The 17,161-nt window shown below is 37.7% G+C and overlaps 3 protein-coding genes and 2 long non-coding RNA genes across 9 annotated transcripts in view; 3 read left to right on the top strand and 2 right to left on the bottom strand.

Annotated features, from left to right (window-relative positions):
- LOC310728928 (butyrophilin subfamily 1 member A1-like) overlaps positions 1–16,336 on the top strand; it is a 59,562-nt gene extending 43,226 nt beyond the window's left edge. For 2 of the 3 annotated variants that reach the window (XM_083546803.1, XM_083546804.1), the window contains exons 5-7: positions 11,676–11,993; positions 15,527–15,568; positions 15,745–16,336. In XM_083546803.1, coding sequence (XP_083402929.1) covers positions 11,676–11,993; positions 15,527–15,568; positions 15,745–15,962 — 578 coding nt within the window. In that variant the 3' untranslated portion in view covers positions 15,963–16,336. The remainder of the gene's footprint in view (positions 1–11,675; positions 11,994–15,526; positions 15,569–15,744) is intronic. The other variant, XM_083546805.1, reaches the window with a different exon arrangement.
- The window catches only part of LOC310728977, a 110,183-nt gene extending 93,504 nt beyond the window's left edge, over positions 1–16,679 (bottom strand). Inside the window, exon 1 of the long non-coding RNA XR_014534422.1 lies at positions 16,615–16,679. This is a non-coding gene — a long non-coding RNA (uncharacterized lncRNA). The remainder of the gene's footprint in view (positions 1–16,614) is intronic.
- Positions 1–17,161, top strand: part of LOC310728923 (craniofacial development protein 2-like) — a 288,545-nt gene that overhangs the window by 41,841 nt on the left and 229,543 nt on the right. The window lies entirely within an intron of this gene.
- Positions 1–17,161, bottom strand: part of LOC310728988 — a 412,338-nt gene that overhangs the window by 202,222 nt on the left and 192,955 nt on the right. The window lies entirely within an intron of this gene.
- The window catches only part of LOC310728943 (uncharacterized protein), a 105,683-nt gene continuing 96,540 nt past the window's right edge, over positions 8,019–17,161 (top strand). The window contains exon 1 of the mRNA XM_083546837.1: positions 8,019–8,309. The gene's annotated coding sequence lies outside the window, so the exon portion shown is untranslated. The remainder of the gene's footprint in view (positions 8,310–17,161) is intronic.

The following is a 17,161-nucleotide window of genomic DNA, read 5'->3' as shown; positions in this document are numbered from 1 at the left end:
GTGTTTGCTGACAGATTTGGAACAAATTTTCCCAAGTAGTTTATTAACCCTAAGGCTCTTTGCAGGTCTTTTTTGTCTCTTGGCTCTGGCATTTCGTCTATTGCTCTGCTATTGCTTTTTTCTTTGTCTGGTTGTATTCCTTGTCTTTCTCCCAGGTTAGTGATTTCTCTTACTCTGAACTGGGATTTGTTTTTATTAAACTTTAATCCATTTCTTTGTGCTTGATCCAGGACCTTGCGAAGTCATCATCATGCTCTTCTTTTGAGCGGCCCCATATCACTACGTTATCAATGAAGACTCCGACTCTTCTATTCCATCGAAGAGCTGTTGTACTGTTTTGTGGAATACTTCAGCTGCTGAGCTGATGCCAAAAGGTAGCCTTTGGAAACAAAGCCTTCCCAACGGTGTGTTGAAGGTGCATCATTTTGTGCTTTCCTCATCCAGCACTATCTGAAAAAAATCCAGACGAGGCAGCCAATTTGGAGAAATAACATGCTCCACTCATTGCACTTGTAATGTCTTTGTTGGAGGTCTGTAGTGCTCGCATTGGATCGCCTTGTTTAAATCCTTTGGATCTTTACACAGTCTTAGATCTCCATCTGTTTTTTCTACTATTACGAGAGAATTCACCCATTCTGTAGGTTCTTCTATTTTTCTGATTATTCCTTCCTTCCTTATGACATGGACTCTCTTTATCAATCCAAACTGTATGCACGATTTCAGTCCTAATATAGCTTGTCTGTTTCGATCCACAAGTACAAAAAATCACATCCTTCTTCTTTCCATTGTAGGATAGACTGACTCTGCATATTCCTTTTGTAGGTATAGTTTAGTTGTCATATGTTTGCAGATGCACTATTCTTTGATTTATATTTGGTTTTCTTTTCAGTCTCAGAAAGTCTTCATAGGAAGTATATTTACCTGTGCCCCTGTGTCCAGTTTTATTGTGACGTCACTGCCGTTTACTTCCATGTGGGCGATCCACTCTAATTTGTTCCTCTTCGATTGAGTCTACGAAGATTGTTGCTTCATCATCTTCCTTGTCACTCCTCTTTTCTACTAGCTGTACTTTTTTCTTTGAATAACAGCATTTTGCGAAATGATTTTTTCCTCCACAATTTCTGCAGTCTTTTCCAAAAGCTGGGCATTTTCTCAGTGCATGTTTATTTACACACTTTCTGCAACCTTTGCTTTCTTGACCTTGCATTTTCTTTTTCGACGTTACTCTGTCTTTAGCACGTCGAACTGCATCCACTTCTGCTGTCTCTTTTCCTCGATAAAAGTCTTTAGCTGAGCCCTTGCGCTTTCTGAGGCCTGGCAAATTTGTATTGCCCTTTCTACAGTAGGGTCTGTCTCTTTTAACAATTGCATCCTTACTCTTTTATCTTGTACTCCAATCACTATTTGATCATGTATCATGGAGTCACACAATGTTCCTGTCAGGATCTTCTTCCTCTTCTTCTTCTTCTTCTTCTTGTGGTGTTTTATGGCGTTTTGGCAGACCAACGAAAAGGTGCATTACCGCCACCTCCAGATCTGGAGTGTGGAGCAAACACAGAATAAGAAAGAAAAAAAAAAAAAAAAACCCAAGGGAAATTAAAAACCTAAAGTCTGTCTATCGTTCCTGTATTTTTTTAGGTATTTAAATAACAATTCTTGAATTACCGGCTCCTTAGCTCCTGAGATAACTCTTGCCACCCTGCTCCTGCTCATGTTCTTGACCCCTGGTCTGCTCTGCCTCCCTAGTTACCTTGTTTGAACTCTGGACTGTTTTTTCGGTTTTTGTTTCTGCTCTGCCCCTCATAGTTCTGTTTGCGGGCTTGTGATACTTTGGACTTTTTTTTTTTTGGTTTTGGTTTTGTCTCGCTGCATTGCCCTGTTTGCCTGTGCCTTGACCCTGGACCGTTTTTGGACTGGGTTTTTGCCTTTGCCCCGTTGCTCTACTTTTCACATTAAAGTCTGGTTTTGACTAACTCCTGTTTGCACCCTGCATTTGGGTCCTCCCATCCAGTCACTCTGCACTCACCTAACCCTCCACCAGTGTTCTCTGACCGTCCCAAAATTACATGACTGACTTTTCAATCTTAAATCCGTGACATACTGTTCGATGGATTTTGACTCTTTTTGTAGTCTGTTTCTGAAGACATACCTTTCATACGTCTCATTTTTCCTCGGTGTGCAATATTGCTCAAATTTCTCAATCACTTTCTCAATCACACATTCTTGTCTTTTTCATCTTCTGTGAAGACAGACGTGTTATACACATCCAGTGCGCCACGTCCAGCCACTGTTAGCAGCAATACTATCTCCCTTCTTTTTTTTTTCATCCAACCCACTGGTGAGTGCATGAAGCTCAAAACTTTGCTTGCAAGCTTTCCAGTTTTCATTTATATTTCCTGTCACCTTTAATACGTCCAGCGAACGGATGGAATTCATAATTTTTAATCATTTATCCTGGTACCATGTATTGATGAGACTTACACACCGAGTATCACGTTTGGAACCCTGTTTATTCACTGCTTCCAGTGTTACACACAGTCAGAACTTAACTGAATTGGTAGTATTACACTGCCCTCTAGTGGCCATTATATACAACATACACATCTCAATACAGCTATCTTCAAAAAATGCGACATTTAATAAAGGCAACATGTGTAATCCACTACTTTTACTGAATGTTTTGCTTTTTAGAGCTGAACAGCCTAGCCACTATTCATTTTTTTTTTATGGAATGAAAATAATAATTATTTTGCTTGTGTTTGGAGTTGCGTGTTGGTGAGTAAATGACAATCATCTTTGGTAACCTATCCTTTCAAATCTTTATATTGTTGTTACATCCACAATTCGCATTAGTACTCAATCCTGCTCCTGGGGAGACAAGATCCTGCAGAGTTTAGTTCCAACCCCAATTAAATACACCAAATCTGCTGATCAAGGTGTTCAGGATTAGACACCGCTGATTTAAGTGGCATGAGCGTGTTACATCCACTATTAAATCTAATTTTTTGGTGAACAAAAAGTTTACAAACAACTGTTGTTGCACCACATCACTATTTATTTACAATAAAAGTAGACAAGTGTAAATGTGCAAATTTGTAAAGCAAAATGTTTTTATTTTTTCAAAAGCATTGAAGAACGAGAGAGGAGGAGAAGTGGTAAAGAAAACAAGGATTGAATGAATAAAGCTAGTACTGCAAAAATCCTCCGCCCCGTTCCAGAGATCCTCAGAGTGCGCCGCTCCGTTCCAGAGTTCCACCGAGGGTGCCGCTCCGCTCCAGTGTCCCGCCGAAGACGACGTTACACCGCCGCCTGGCCATGACAGGGACATCCTACTGCCACATGGCCGCGAAAGGTACGTTGCATTGCCGCCTGGCCGCGAAAGGGACGTCATACCGCCACCTGGCTGCGAAAAGGAATGCGTCCCTCTCCAGACGACACTCCACCTCAGATCTCCGCAGGGGACACCGCTCCGCCTCGGGTCCTCCCCAACCTTTCCCGGTTTCTTGGCGGTGCATTCCAGGCCTCCTTCTTCGACCCTGGACGGTTAGCGGGGCCCGTTCCGTGGATTACTCTTCGTTCCGTGGATTATTCTTTCCGTGGGGATTATACTCGCGTGGTGATCTTTCCTGACAGCGGTTCGTAGCTTTCTCGGACTCTGTGTTGTGCTCTGTGTTCATAATAAACATGATAGAGCTACTTCCGCGTCCGAATCATGGTCCGCACCCTAACATAATAATACTTCATAGGTTGTATTTTGATGCAATTTGTGTAGATTTGTGTATTTGATTTCAGAAATTCCGAATAGATAACTTTGTGGCAAGCTAGCTATAGACTTAGCGATGTTTCAACGCTGCCCAACAAAGGAAAAAACACCCACTAATTTAATTATTTTATCTCTCTCTTATTGTTATCGGTATTATAGTTGTATGTAATTGCTGTTAGACACACACTTAGCTGACATGAGCAGAGCAGTACTTATTAGTGCTAGTACAAGAAAGTGTTTGAACTTCAACCTGTTTGTAAGGAGTGACGGTGTTTAAACGCTGCATATTGAAAAATAACGAAAATGTTCTTTACATATATTACATGGCAAAGCACATATATTGCACAATTAACATATTAATATTGTCACATTTTTAAATTCGCTATTTTAGGCAACTTGGGTCAGAAACTGTATGGCATCATTACCGTTAGATAAAAAGTGAAACACCTACCACTGTAAGTATTTACTTTTTTTTTTTTTGCTACCTTTTATGAACAATTCTTAGACCTAATCACAAATACTAAGGTGACTATGCAAACTATTGCAACAGAATTTCTGTACTACTCTTTAAACTGTGTAATACTCTGTCAAAAGAAGAAGAGAAAAAAGTCATAACTTATAAATCAACTTTTAAAAAATTAACATGAATTTTATATTTCTATGATTGAAGTTGATTTATGAGGCTTACAATTTTAAAGACTGATATATATATATATATATATACACACAGCGGGGAAAATAAGTATTTGTCACCTCAGCATTTTTATCAGTAAGGGGATTCCTAAGTGGGCTATTGACACAAAATTTGCCATCTACCAGAACGCTGAAAATGAAAAGAGGGTGGACATTTCAGCAGGACAATGATCCCGAACACAAGGCCAAGGAAACAATGAAATGGTTTCAAAGAAAGAAAATCAAGTTGCTTGAATGGCCCAGTCAATCACCTGACCTAAATCCCATAGAAAATCTATGGTGAGAACTGAAGATCAAAGTTCATAAAAGAGGCCCAAGGAACCTTCAACATTTAAAGACTATTTGTGTGGAAGAATGGGCCAGAATCACTCCTGAGCAATGCAGAAGACTGGTCTCTCGATACAATAAGCATCTAGAAGCTGTAATCACCAACAAAGGCTTTTCTTCAAAGTTTTAAATAAAGTGTGTTTAATACTTAATCCGTGTGTCATTTCACTTTATTTATTATGACTCAACTTGTATACTTAAATGTTCTGATTTCTTTGTATGATTTCAATATGTGGCTTGATGGCTACATCTGGTGGAAATTGTGTGTCAATAGCCCACTTAGAAATCCCCTTACTAATCAAAATGCTGATGTGTCAAATACTTATTTTCCCCGCTATAAATATATACTGTATATTATTTGATTTAATTTTTTTTTATGAAATTTAAGTTGGTGGAAACCATTCTTATCCAGAAACCTGGTGGGTAGTGTATAATAAGTTAATACAACCAAACGAAGTCTTTGGGGGACGAAAAAAGGTTGAAAATGGTCAACATCTTGGCAGCTGACATGACGTAAAAGAATGGGTAATCTTCATGATCATTACCTGGTGGTATATGATCTTAAGTTCTAAAAATGTTTTGTTATTTAAACTTGTGCAAAGGATACAGTCGTTTTTTATTTTATTGTAATTATTATATTTTTTTTACTGCAGTACATCACCACCAAGACAGGTCAAAGAAAAATATGCCAGAGGAATTGTGACTTTGTTCCCTCACCTCAGTGACCATTTTTCCAAAAATGGCTACGTAAGTGTCAGCTTTGAGTTCTAATTCTGTGTGGTGCTGCTGATCTCATACCCATGCTAGAGGTGGTGTATTTTTCTGTTGAATTGAAAGACTTTATCCGTATTTCTCTCTTTTTAAGGAACGCCATTATGATGGTGAAAGCGGTACTGGGTACTTAGCATTAAGAATCAAAACTATACAAAGAGGCCTAAAAAAAATCTCATGCCTTTTTAGTGTTTTACACATCTCATTCTGCCATCTTTCACAGGAGTTCTGTTGCAATGTTGACTTTTTTTAAGGATTACCTTCATTTATCATTCTTAAAGCAGTGTTGAAGCTTTTAAATTGTTTTGTTGTTCATCAGAAAAAGGAACGTCTGCTGAAGTGGGGTCTGGTGGACCAACTGTAAGAAGGCAGTCAGAGTTTAATCCAGAGACCATCTTGAGTGAGGATAAGTAGATGTTCACTTCCAGAACAAAAATTTACAGATAATGATAATAGTTGATGCAGAGCAAGACAAGATGAGCATTTGAGGTTAAAAAGCATAAAAATTGTCATATAAATATTTTTTTTCTTGGCAAGTGGGTGAGTAAATTATCTGTACAATTTTGTTCTGGATGTGAACTTCTCCTTTAAGGGTGAAAGATTTAGTCCCCAAACATTTTTAATGTTCATGTGTTTATACAGGTTGGGATAGTGACCTCTCTTCTCTAATACTTCTGTTGCATCTGATCCCATCTTCTGCCCAAGGCCAGAAAAGACCAGGAAAGTTTTCTGCCTCTCAAGCAGAGAACCATCTTGTTGTCTTCAAGAAGATTTGTTTGTTTTTGTCTGTTTTTTTAGTTTTTTTCTGTTTTACATTTAACATATTGGTGATGGTTCTCTTCAATTTGCTTGGTTTTCTCGGGGTGGAACAAACATTGAGAAGCATTTTCAAGAAATCACAGCTATTGCTCAGCGCTACCTCCTGGCCGTGGGATCGCAGAAGAATTCAGTTCACCAGTACTTCATCGTTCTTGATCAGCATGCCATTCCCTGCAAGTCAACCTCTGCTCTTGTTGCCTTTGAAGAGTTGTTGAAGGCACACTTTGTTTTTGCCACCTCTTACAACATTATGCTACACAACATGTACACTTTCATTCAGACCACTGTGTACAACATAGATGTTGGCAAAGTGAAAGACAGTCCTTGTGTCGCTGAGGTTTGAGCAAGGCTGCTTAGCTCTGTGCCTTACATTTTTCTGTCCTCATGAAGTGTTTTGTTTGTCAGGCTGAGTTACTTGGTTCAAAATTGTTTCTTAGACACTTTAGATTAGTTCATGGTTGTGTTCCTGGAAAGAATCTTCGCCTTAAATGAAGGGGCAGAATTCAAAAGCTTCAAAAACATCACCAAAACGCACCAGAGTTGTATGGCAAGGAGCTGGGAGTTTTTTAGCCAGTTCATATTGACTCTTGGACCAGGGAAGATGGTGGAAATCAGTGGACTTAAAGGTGGCATTGACATGGAAATAACAGAACTTGTCTATTCTGTAAAGTGGATCAAACCTCATGGTACAGAGCATCACCCTGACTTTATTATCTGTACAGAAGTAGCACGTGAGATGCAAGTGTTTTGTAAGATCAAGACTGTTGCTGTGAAATATGTTCTGTTATGAGGAACACTGATGGAAACCCTCTGTTTTGATGACCATTAACATGCATTTACAGTCAGACTGCATCCAGACTGAGTTTTAAAGGTAGTTAATGGTAAGATATGTTATTTCAAACCATTTAATGTTCAAATGAAATATGGTACAACAGATTCTGCACTGCATATAGAGCCCTATTGCCATTTTATGAAGATATGATGTTTATTAAAATGTTTTAAATGGTAATTTGATGTTGTTTTCTGTTCTGTTCTATTCCATGTATTCAATGTAAAAAAAATAAATAAAAAAAACCCTCTAAGTTGACTTTGCATTGTAGCAGAGAATATTAGTCAAACCACAGAGTGAAATATTGACACTTACTGGAGTTATTTGGTCCCCAAACACCACAGTCACAGAAATACAGAAATCATGATTTTGTGTGTGATTTTGATAACTTTGTTTTTCAGTTTTATGATACATTTTAAATCATGCATATATTTTTTATTATTATTTTCCAGACACATTTTATATTGTTATTGCACTTTAAAAACAACTAGCTTGAGATTTTGCTGAATCAATTCTTTGGTGAATATAGTTGGCAACATTTATCTGATGATGAACTCTTTCACCTTCAATGAGGAACCTGGCAGAAATTCAACACAAACTGTAAGTTAGTAAACGATGTTTACCTCAAAGTTTTAGGCTTCTATATTTAAATACCTTAAAGGATACTATTATGCAAGATATTCTGGTTTAATTTCAAGGTAAATTTAATTTCTGACAGATAAAATATCAGAAAGAATTCAGACACAACACATACACAACACTGCTGCTGTCTGTCCTGTTTACACATGTTCAAACAGGTTCACAATGTCAATTCTTTGGAACTACTGAGAGTTACATAAACAACAGGACTGCGAGGCAGCAAAAACAAGGCGTGAAGCAACTTTTTTAAACGGCTTATTGAATGATTTGATAATAAAACTCGGTAGTGTGAAATCTACGATGCAAAATCTCTCAAATTCAACCCTTGAGGAAGTGAGAAGAAAACTCTACCCATTGGCTTTATTTGTTTGACACTAAACTCTAAAAACAAGCTGCTGGCAGAAACTTCAGAACTCTGAACTTCTGTTAAATCATATTGAATCACAAAAAAATGTGTTCATCTCAAAGGTAAGGCTCAGTTTAAAATTCTAATTCCTGTTTATATGAATCTAATTGTAAATCTGTGATATCAGTAGTTTAATAGTTCCACTGCTGTCAGAAAAACTAAATCCTCAGAGGATGAAAATGGTGGACCCTTTAATTATCATCCTGGACTTACTGGACATACTTTCAGTGTAAAATAATTTTCAGAGACTTTTCACAAGAAGGAGTTTGTTCAAGGTTATTAAAATCCATGTAATAGACAATAAATATCAGAGATTTTACTCAATTCCAGGAAATGATCAGGTTATTCAGTGTTCAGGTAGAAGAATCACAGACTCTCGACCAGATTGTGTTCTTACATGATTTATTTGCACATGGACAAATATGCAGTCCTGAGAACTTAAAGAAGTATTTCTGTGACCGCTTTAATTTTAAAATGTTGTAATGTAGTGACAGCAGGAGTTTTAGCTTTAGCAGTGTTTACTGTATTTTGCTTACAGCAGTAGCTGAGTTCAGGTTGAGGTGTACAGAATGTAAACAAATCACATGTATATTGGGCAGGAACACGATCTACAGGAATTCCTGTTTGTTTTATTTGATACCAATTAAAAGACTAAAACTGGTATCCTGTTACTCGTAGCATGTGAATGTGGCAGGTCTGATGCAGCTCTTCCTGCCTGCATGTTGTTGGTGTAGCTCTTTGCCGAATGCCCTGTCATGGCACAGGAAGAGAGTATATAAACTTGTTGGGTGCTGAGGTCGCTTCATTCGCTTGAGGTTACAGACGTCATAACCCATCCTTCTGCGGGTACATTGTCCCTGGATAGACTAAACAAGCCATCGTTCCTACAGTGCGTTGTTGTTCACCTAGCTGATCAGATTTCAGGAGATCCTACTCATATGGTATGTGTTTTTAAATGCTTTAAATAAATCAATTTGCATAGAGAACTGCGGTTTGTTCCGGGCAGTTGGTTCTGTGTGGGAAAGGCACCAATTTAGTTTCGTTTCGTTTTGTTGTCCCTGAAGTTCTTTGTGTGTTTCTGCATATTCGTGTGTGTGTGTGTGTGTGGAGATATGTACTGCTTGAGACTGCAACGAGAGCGACCGAGCGACACGTCATCAACTAAGCGACGGATGCTTCCCTCGGCCGAAAGCGTGGAACCGGCAGCGTGGGTTTGCTCGTGCTTTCAAAATTTGTTCGTGAAACAGGATACAATTTTGCAAGCGCGGTTGCTTGTATCTCCGTTTGCTCGTACTATAGGTTGCTCGTACAACCAGGTTTTACTGTATCAGTGTGGCAGTTCTGGGACCGGTGAGTGCCTAAGGCCAGGGTGGTTATTGATGAATTTCCCCTTCATGTGTGCTGTGTTGTGGTGGTGGTTGTGTGTGTGTGTGTGTGTGTGTGTGTGTGTGTGTGTGTGTGTGTGTGTGTGTGTGTGTGTGTGTGTGTGTGTGTGTGTGTGTGTGTGTGTGTGTTCACAGGTGCAGAAATTATGATTTGCTGAGGGGGCTTTATTGTACCCTTTATTTCCTGCTGTCATGTGTTTTATCCCAAACCTCAGATGTCCTTGACTGCTTGGGTTGTGTCTTATTTTTATTCATTGTCAACATTTGTTTTTGTTTTGTTACTTTTTATTTTTTATAATAACATTTGTTTTGAATCCACATTTCCTGCCAACTCACTGAACTTATCTGCATTGTCTTGAGAGTATTTATTTATTAACTATCGTCCCAGGCGATAACCTGATTTACACTCGAAAGCACATGATTTCACTTAGAAGTTTGAAGATGACTAATGCTCATTACGTCATATTATAGTACCACTGAGACCAAAATCAGTTCACAACCAAGTTCTCGTTCTGGGTGAAATTTCACTCCTCTTAAATTCACAACATAAAACTACTGATGGTAAAGACTGTTTACAGGATAGAAACATGAGATTTTAATAGGAAGGATTTGTTGGTCTTTCAGTGTAGAAAATTGACCCTGTTACCCCGACTCTGTTTGTCTCATTTTCTAAAAAAACAGAATTTTTTATACATTTTTTTAACTAATCTGCCTTTGTTTGTGTTTGTATCAGGAAATCTGTAAAAACTCCACACGAGTCTTCCAGGCATCATGATCCTCCTTTCTATTTCCATCTTCTGGCTCTCTGTCTGTGTGGGTGAGTGACCTGGTTCAAGTTCAACAACACACAAGTGTCCTAACATTCATTACAATATGCTACAATTTTTATAAAATGCTTCAAATCATGTAGATTGTAATGTTTCCCCCCACAGACCCCATCAGTGCAGATCCTCCCATTACTGTAGAAGCTCATGTGGGTTCCACAGCTCTCCTGCCATGTCACCTGAGTAAAGTCTTCAGCAAAACTCCACATGTTCAGTGGCATGCTGATAAAGAGTTTGTGTTTGAGAGAAGCTTTAATGGTGCAAATGTGAGTAAAGGATATGAAGGACGTGTGGACGTTTCTGAGGAGGAGCTGCGTAAAGGAAACTGTTCTCTGGTGTTGAAGGACGTCAGAATCACTGATCACGCTTTCTACAGATCCTTTGTGGTGGAACATGTGGAGGCTACAAACACTAGCAAAATACAAGAAATCAACAGAGTTCAACTCAATGGTGAGAAAATTATTCAACATAAAATATAAAAATATAGGCATAGTGTATCAGATGTTTCTTATTTGTTCACATTTGAACACATTATTCAGAATTAAGAGATAAAGTAAAAAAAAAAAGGATATAAATATAAACATGAATAAAAGGTTCACTATTGTATTTACTAGAAAGCTGATCAGAAAAGGTCAGAGGTCATCTGGTGGTGATTGGAGATGTGCGTCAGGACTGAGATCCTGCAGGATGGAACAGTTTAAACAAGCAGTCAGATATGAAGCTGACAGGACGAGGACACAAAGACAGTTAGAGCAGCATCCAGATGTTTATCAGGTGGTTAGGAAGATGCTGTAGTTCCTCCTCTTGATGTTCTCACAGAGCACAGTTTACACTCTGCTTTGATTTGATCATTAATTGTGAACTCCATCCAGATCACTACAATATTGTCAGGATTATGGACAGGAACTCTGTTTCTCACAAGCCACTGCAGCAGGTCTCATGTTTGTATTTACACCTGATTCACGTTTCATGATCATTAGCACTTGTGGATGAAGATCTCACCGTTCACTGCACACTTTGTCTTCTGTTTGTTGTCTCATGCTGTCGGTTCCTGCTTGTGCGCAGGATTCGTTTTTCTACTTTACTTTCTGATTGTTCTGGATTTTGCTGTTTATTTTTGGTTCTATTATTTCTTATAGTTTATATCTGTGTGTAATATAAATAAAAATATGTTTTCCTTACATAAAATCTTTTTCTAAAGGTTTTTGTGTCTCTTTAGTTTTTCAGAGTGTATCAGCTCAGGTGGGATCCACAGCAGTGCTGCCATGTTACTGCAGAAATATCTCCATCCAAACACCTCATGTTGAGTGGAGTATTGGTCGTGAGATTGTGTTTGAGCGACCGGGTAAAGACACATCTCTGGGTAAAGGATATGAGGGACGTGTGGACGTTCCTGAGGAGGAGCTGCTTAAAGGAAACTGTTCCCTGGTGTTGAAGAACGTCAGTGTTACTGATGAAGCTCTGTACAGTGGGTCCATTTTAACAAATGACAAAAAGAACCCTGAGTTTGTCCTGAAGGTGAAACTCTCAGTCAGTGGTAAGTGGATTAGTCTCAGATGATGCTGAATACAGTATCAGCACATACAGAAATCTGACTCATAGCAATATATGCAAAGTAAATATAATGCATACGTTTTCCCAAATACACACACACACACACACACACACATATATATATATATATGTATAACTATAACGTTCATATATGGGTAAATAATGTTTATTTATATTTATAACACACACACACACACACACACACACATACACTGCTTCTGTATTACATAAAATTTGCTCTTTTCCTAAAACTTATTACTTACTTTCTCTAAAAATCAAACATTTTTGGTTTAAAATTGCTTACACAGAAAAAAAAGCAGCAGGACATAATGCAGTACTTTAATTAAAGCAATTGTTTAAAACCTGTGTGCCAACAAGTAACAGGGAACAACAAGGAACCAAATCTAACATAATGTAACACAACTGTAACATTAAACATTATTTTCACATTTTTAAAGTAACATTGAGAAGTGATTGCATGGTACAATAACCAGTTTGCACTTTCTCCTGATCTGGAACTGCTACAGTGCATTTGAGTGATTTTCCCAAAATTGAGTCAAAGTTGTTGGAATAATGTCCCTCCCAAAACTCAAATATCTAAAAGTCAAAAAGAGATAGAAAGTTAAGTTTTATTTAAAAATGTCCCAAACCAGAGTCAAAATTGCAAAAAATTTAGAATGATGTAACACAGACGAGGTCTTGAAAATAGTAAAAATAGATAATAGATTAAAATTTTAATGAAGTTACAAATCAGCAAGAAAATTTGTTTTACTTTATGTACACAATTTGTTTCAACATGAAATGTCAAACCTTTTAAATGTACGATGCAGAAAGGCGAGCGTATATCTTACAATGATTTAAGATACAAATATTTGCTAACAGATGAGAAATTCTACAAACGTTTACCTTTAGAGAACATGAATATGTTTGTTTGAGAGTTAGAATATTAGCAAAGGAAAATATACAAGGGATAAAACTGGTTGAAAAAAACAAACACGTCATCTGTAAAACACGATGCACATAGTGAGTCAGCAGCACATCTAATACTGATCAGAATTACTCTAAATATTTATTCATTTTTTATAGAAGAAGGAAAATGCACCCATATTCACCCATATTCATATTCACCCATAATTACAGTCACTGCAAACCTCCAATAATACGATACCATTAAGTTTTTTTTTTTACCTTCATATTATAAAAGAGTAAGTGTATTGTGGTTTTTGTATTGTATGTGAAGGTCTGGTGTGTCAGAAGTATGTAAGGGTGGTGCAGGACATGTATGAGGACAGTGTGACAGCAGTGAAGTGTGCAGTAGGAACGACAGACTGGTTCAAGGTGGAGGTTGGAACTGCATCAAGGATTGGCTCTGAGCCCTTTCCTGTTTGCAGTGGTGATGGACAGGTTGAAGGACGAGGTCAGACAGGAGTTTGCGTGAACTATGATGTTTGTGGAGGTACACGCTGGAGAGAAGGGGAATGAAAGTCAGTAGGAGTAAGACAGAGTACATATGTGTGAATGAGAGGGGGGGCAGTGGAGGGGTGCGGTTGCAGGGAGAAGAGGTGGAGAAGGTGGAGGAGTTCAGATACCTGGGGTCAACAGTGCAAAGTAATGGAGAGTGTGTTAGAGAAGTGAAGAAAAGAGTGCAGGCAGGGTGGAGTGGGTGGAGAAGAGTAATAGCAGGAGTGATTAGTGATAGAAGAGTATCTGTGAGAGTGAAAGGGAAAGTTTATAGGACTGTGGTGAGACCTGAGATGTTGGATTTAGAGACAGTGGCATTGAGTAAAAGACAGGAGGTGGAGCTGGAGGTAGCAGAGCTGAAGATGTTGAGGTTTTTGTTGGGAGTGACGAGGATGGACAGATTAGAAATGAGTTTATTAGAGGGACAGCGCATGTAGGACGTTTTGGAGACAAGGTGAGGGAGGTGAGATTGAGATGGTTTGGACATGTGCAGAGGAGGGACATGGGGTATATCAGTAGGAGAATGCTGAGGATGGAGCCACCAGGAAGGAGGAAAAGAGGAAGACCAAGGAGGAGGTTTATGGATGTGGTGAGGGAAGACATGCAGGTGGTTGGGTTGAAAGAGGCAGATGTAGAGGACAGGGGCATATGGAGACGGATGATCTGCTGTGGAGACCTCTAATGGGAGCAGCCGAAATAAGATGCTGATGTTATAAATGAGTAATTTAAAACAATAATAGTTGTTTTAAAGTATTTTAAATATATCTTAATTAAATTGTTTGCCTGAATAATTTCATTTCTCTGCTTTTACATCCATGCGTTTTTTGATAATCTCCATCCAACAGCAGAGATGCCTGAGATAAGCACAAGACCTCTCACATGACTCTCTAGGAGTATAACCCTAACCCTAGACCTATATGACCTTAGTTTCACATAGTAACTAACTTAATAACTCAACATCAGGTATTTCATATATTATGTTCTACTTTAATGTATAATGAATGGTGTTACACAATATATTAAAGTATATGTATAGAAACATTAGGTAGAAGGTTAATAAAAATTTTTTCCACACGTTTGTACATATACTTTATTATATATGTCTCAAACAACCAATAGAACTACAAATGTGTTCATATATGTTCACAAATATTAACTATATTTTATATACTGTACATGTTCATATATGGCCATAAATCAGATTTCTGTACGTGAGGACACACGTTTATAAAATAATAAAAAAATAACTAAACTCTTAGTATTAATGTAGATGTCAGTGTTTCTCAGTTCTGGTGGTTACTGCACTACTCAGTTTACTGTTTTACACACCTAATTATAAATCGTTACATGAGTTACATGATGAGTGTGGAGAAAACACACACCTCCTGTCCTGCATTTGAAGAAGTTTTTTAATTCACACTCAAATCTCTTTTTATTTGAAAAAAACATTCATGTTCTGATTTGAAGGACACATTCTAATGGATATGAATTGGATATTTTAAGTCTGTGATCAATCCTTTATTAAAATCAACTAAAATCATTGTGATTTACACAAATATAATTGAAGTCTAAAACTTCTACAGTGTGCAGCAGTGGAGTATTTAATCAGCAGCTCAGCGCAGTGAAGCATCTGCAGTGTGTAAATGTTTCAAAGTAGAAAATGAAAAACAGCACAACAGCTTCATCAACAGCAGAAGTGTTTAAACACATGCAGGAGACTGAAGAAAATCCCTCATCAGATCAACACACACTGAAGGATGTTTGCATGTGATTGACACGTGTTCATGTTCCAGTGAAATCTGTCAGTTTGACAATTACATGATAGGAGTCTTATGAGCTTCATTATTTTATTAGATTTACTGATCAATTATTGCTCCTGTACAGTCATTTGTGGTGCTGATGCACAAGGAAAAATGTGAACTAAATCCTGACTCAGCAATAATATTAACTGTGAGAATGAGTTTTATTCCACACTGAGAGGAATTTTAATGCCTCTGCAGTTATGAAGTAAAAATATTTAGAAGAAAAGAATGAACAATAAAATTCTTATTTCAGAAAAATCTGAAGAGAGGAAAGATGATCCATCAGCTACATCAGGTGAGTAAATCTCATATTTATTTGTTGTATTAATAATTATTATGTGACACATTAACCTTCTAAATTTCCATTTATCTCAGTTTTATTGTCAGATTAAAGGTTTATCACATTTCTACCCAGACTTTATTTTAATATTTTATTAAAAAACATTTATAATAAAATATTTGTGTCTCCAGATGAAGCTGATGGAATGAACCTGCTGCTCATCATCACTGTTTTCATCGTGTGTTCAGTTCTTCTCATATTTATTGCAATTTTAATATGGAGGAAAAATCAGTGTAATTTCACAAACTGCAGAGACTCCAGTGATCTCAGGAGCTCCAGATCACAGAATAATAGACATGAGGAAGATCTCAGTGAGTCTCCTTTAAATCAACAAGTGAACACAAGTTGAAAGCAGGAGAACATTTCTGATTGATGCTCACATGAAGCTGTGATCCTGAAACACCACAATATCAACACATACGATGTGTCACTGTGCTGAGTATTTCTAAATCGCAGTTGAAAACTCATTTATTCAGACAAGCTTTTAACACGTAGCCCTGATTCAACTGCTATTTTATGTACATTGTGCTTTTTATTTGTATTTTTTATTATTATTATTTTTTTATCTTTTATTTATTCTTTGTATTATTTTAAATTTTTTACTTTTAATAAATTCTTTTTAGTCATTTTTTATTGTCTATTTTTTGCTTTACTGGAAAGCGCCTTGTGCTCCTGTTGGTGGTTGTAAAGTGCTTTATAAATAAAATTTGATTGATTGATTGATTGATTGATTGATTGATTGATTGACTGATTGACATATACAGTGGGGCAAAAAAGTATTTAGTGAGCCACCAATTGTGCAGGTTCTCCCACTTAAAAAGATTAGAGAGGCCTGAAATTTTCATCATAGGTACACTTCAACTTTGAGAGACAAAATGAGAAGAAAAACAAACAGATTTTTATAGAATTTTAAAGATTTCTGTGCACAATTGGTCGCTGACTAAATACTTTTTTTCCCCACTGTACACAAATATACAAACAGAAGCATATAAAACAAGGACTAAAAACCAACACAGGACAGGAGCTGGTAACAAGGAACAAACCAATGAGAATCACAGCAAGAACCCATCCTCATCTGGGTTACACCGAATGTCCATTTGTAGCAGATAAACAATGTTGCGGGGTGCAGTGATGATAATCAGAAGCGAACTGTATTCCTGAGTCAGTGTAGGAGACTGTTGACATCAACTACAGTCCAATCCATCCTCGAAGCTCCCGTTCTTACTCCGGAATTTCATGGAACCACACAAGGCGTTGATGAGAAACCGTCCCAGCTGCACAGAGTGGCCTCCAGTCAAAGAGAACACTATCCAGAGGCAGGCCTGGACGAAGTGGGAAGATCCTCGGAGGGGAGAGGGGCAGGAACAGTGGTCACTGAAGCCTCAGGAGCATGTTTAAACTTAATCCCAGCAAGAGCTGAGCTGCTGTACATCTACGACTTTATTCCCATGTCAATATGCTGTTGTTTATCAGGAGAATTCTCAGATCCTACATCATGGCCTACATGCTACTTTTCTTGCTAATATGAATTTATTTCTCCTTTACACA

This window comes from Silurus aristotelis (assembly GCF_946808225.1).
Source record: "Silurus aristotelis genome assembly, chromosome: 7".
NCBI classification, from domain to species: domain Eukaryota; kingdom Metazoa; phylum Chordata; class Actinopteri; order Siluriformes; family Siluridae; genus Silurus; species Silurus aristotelis.
This window is presented reverse-complemented; position numbering and strand designations above follow the sequence as displayed.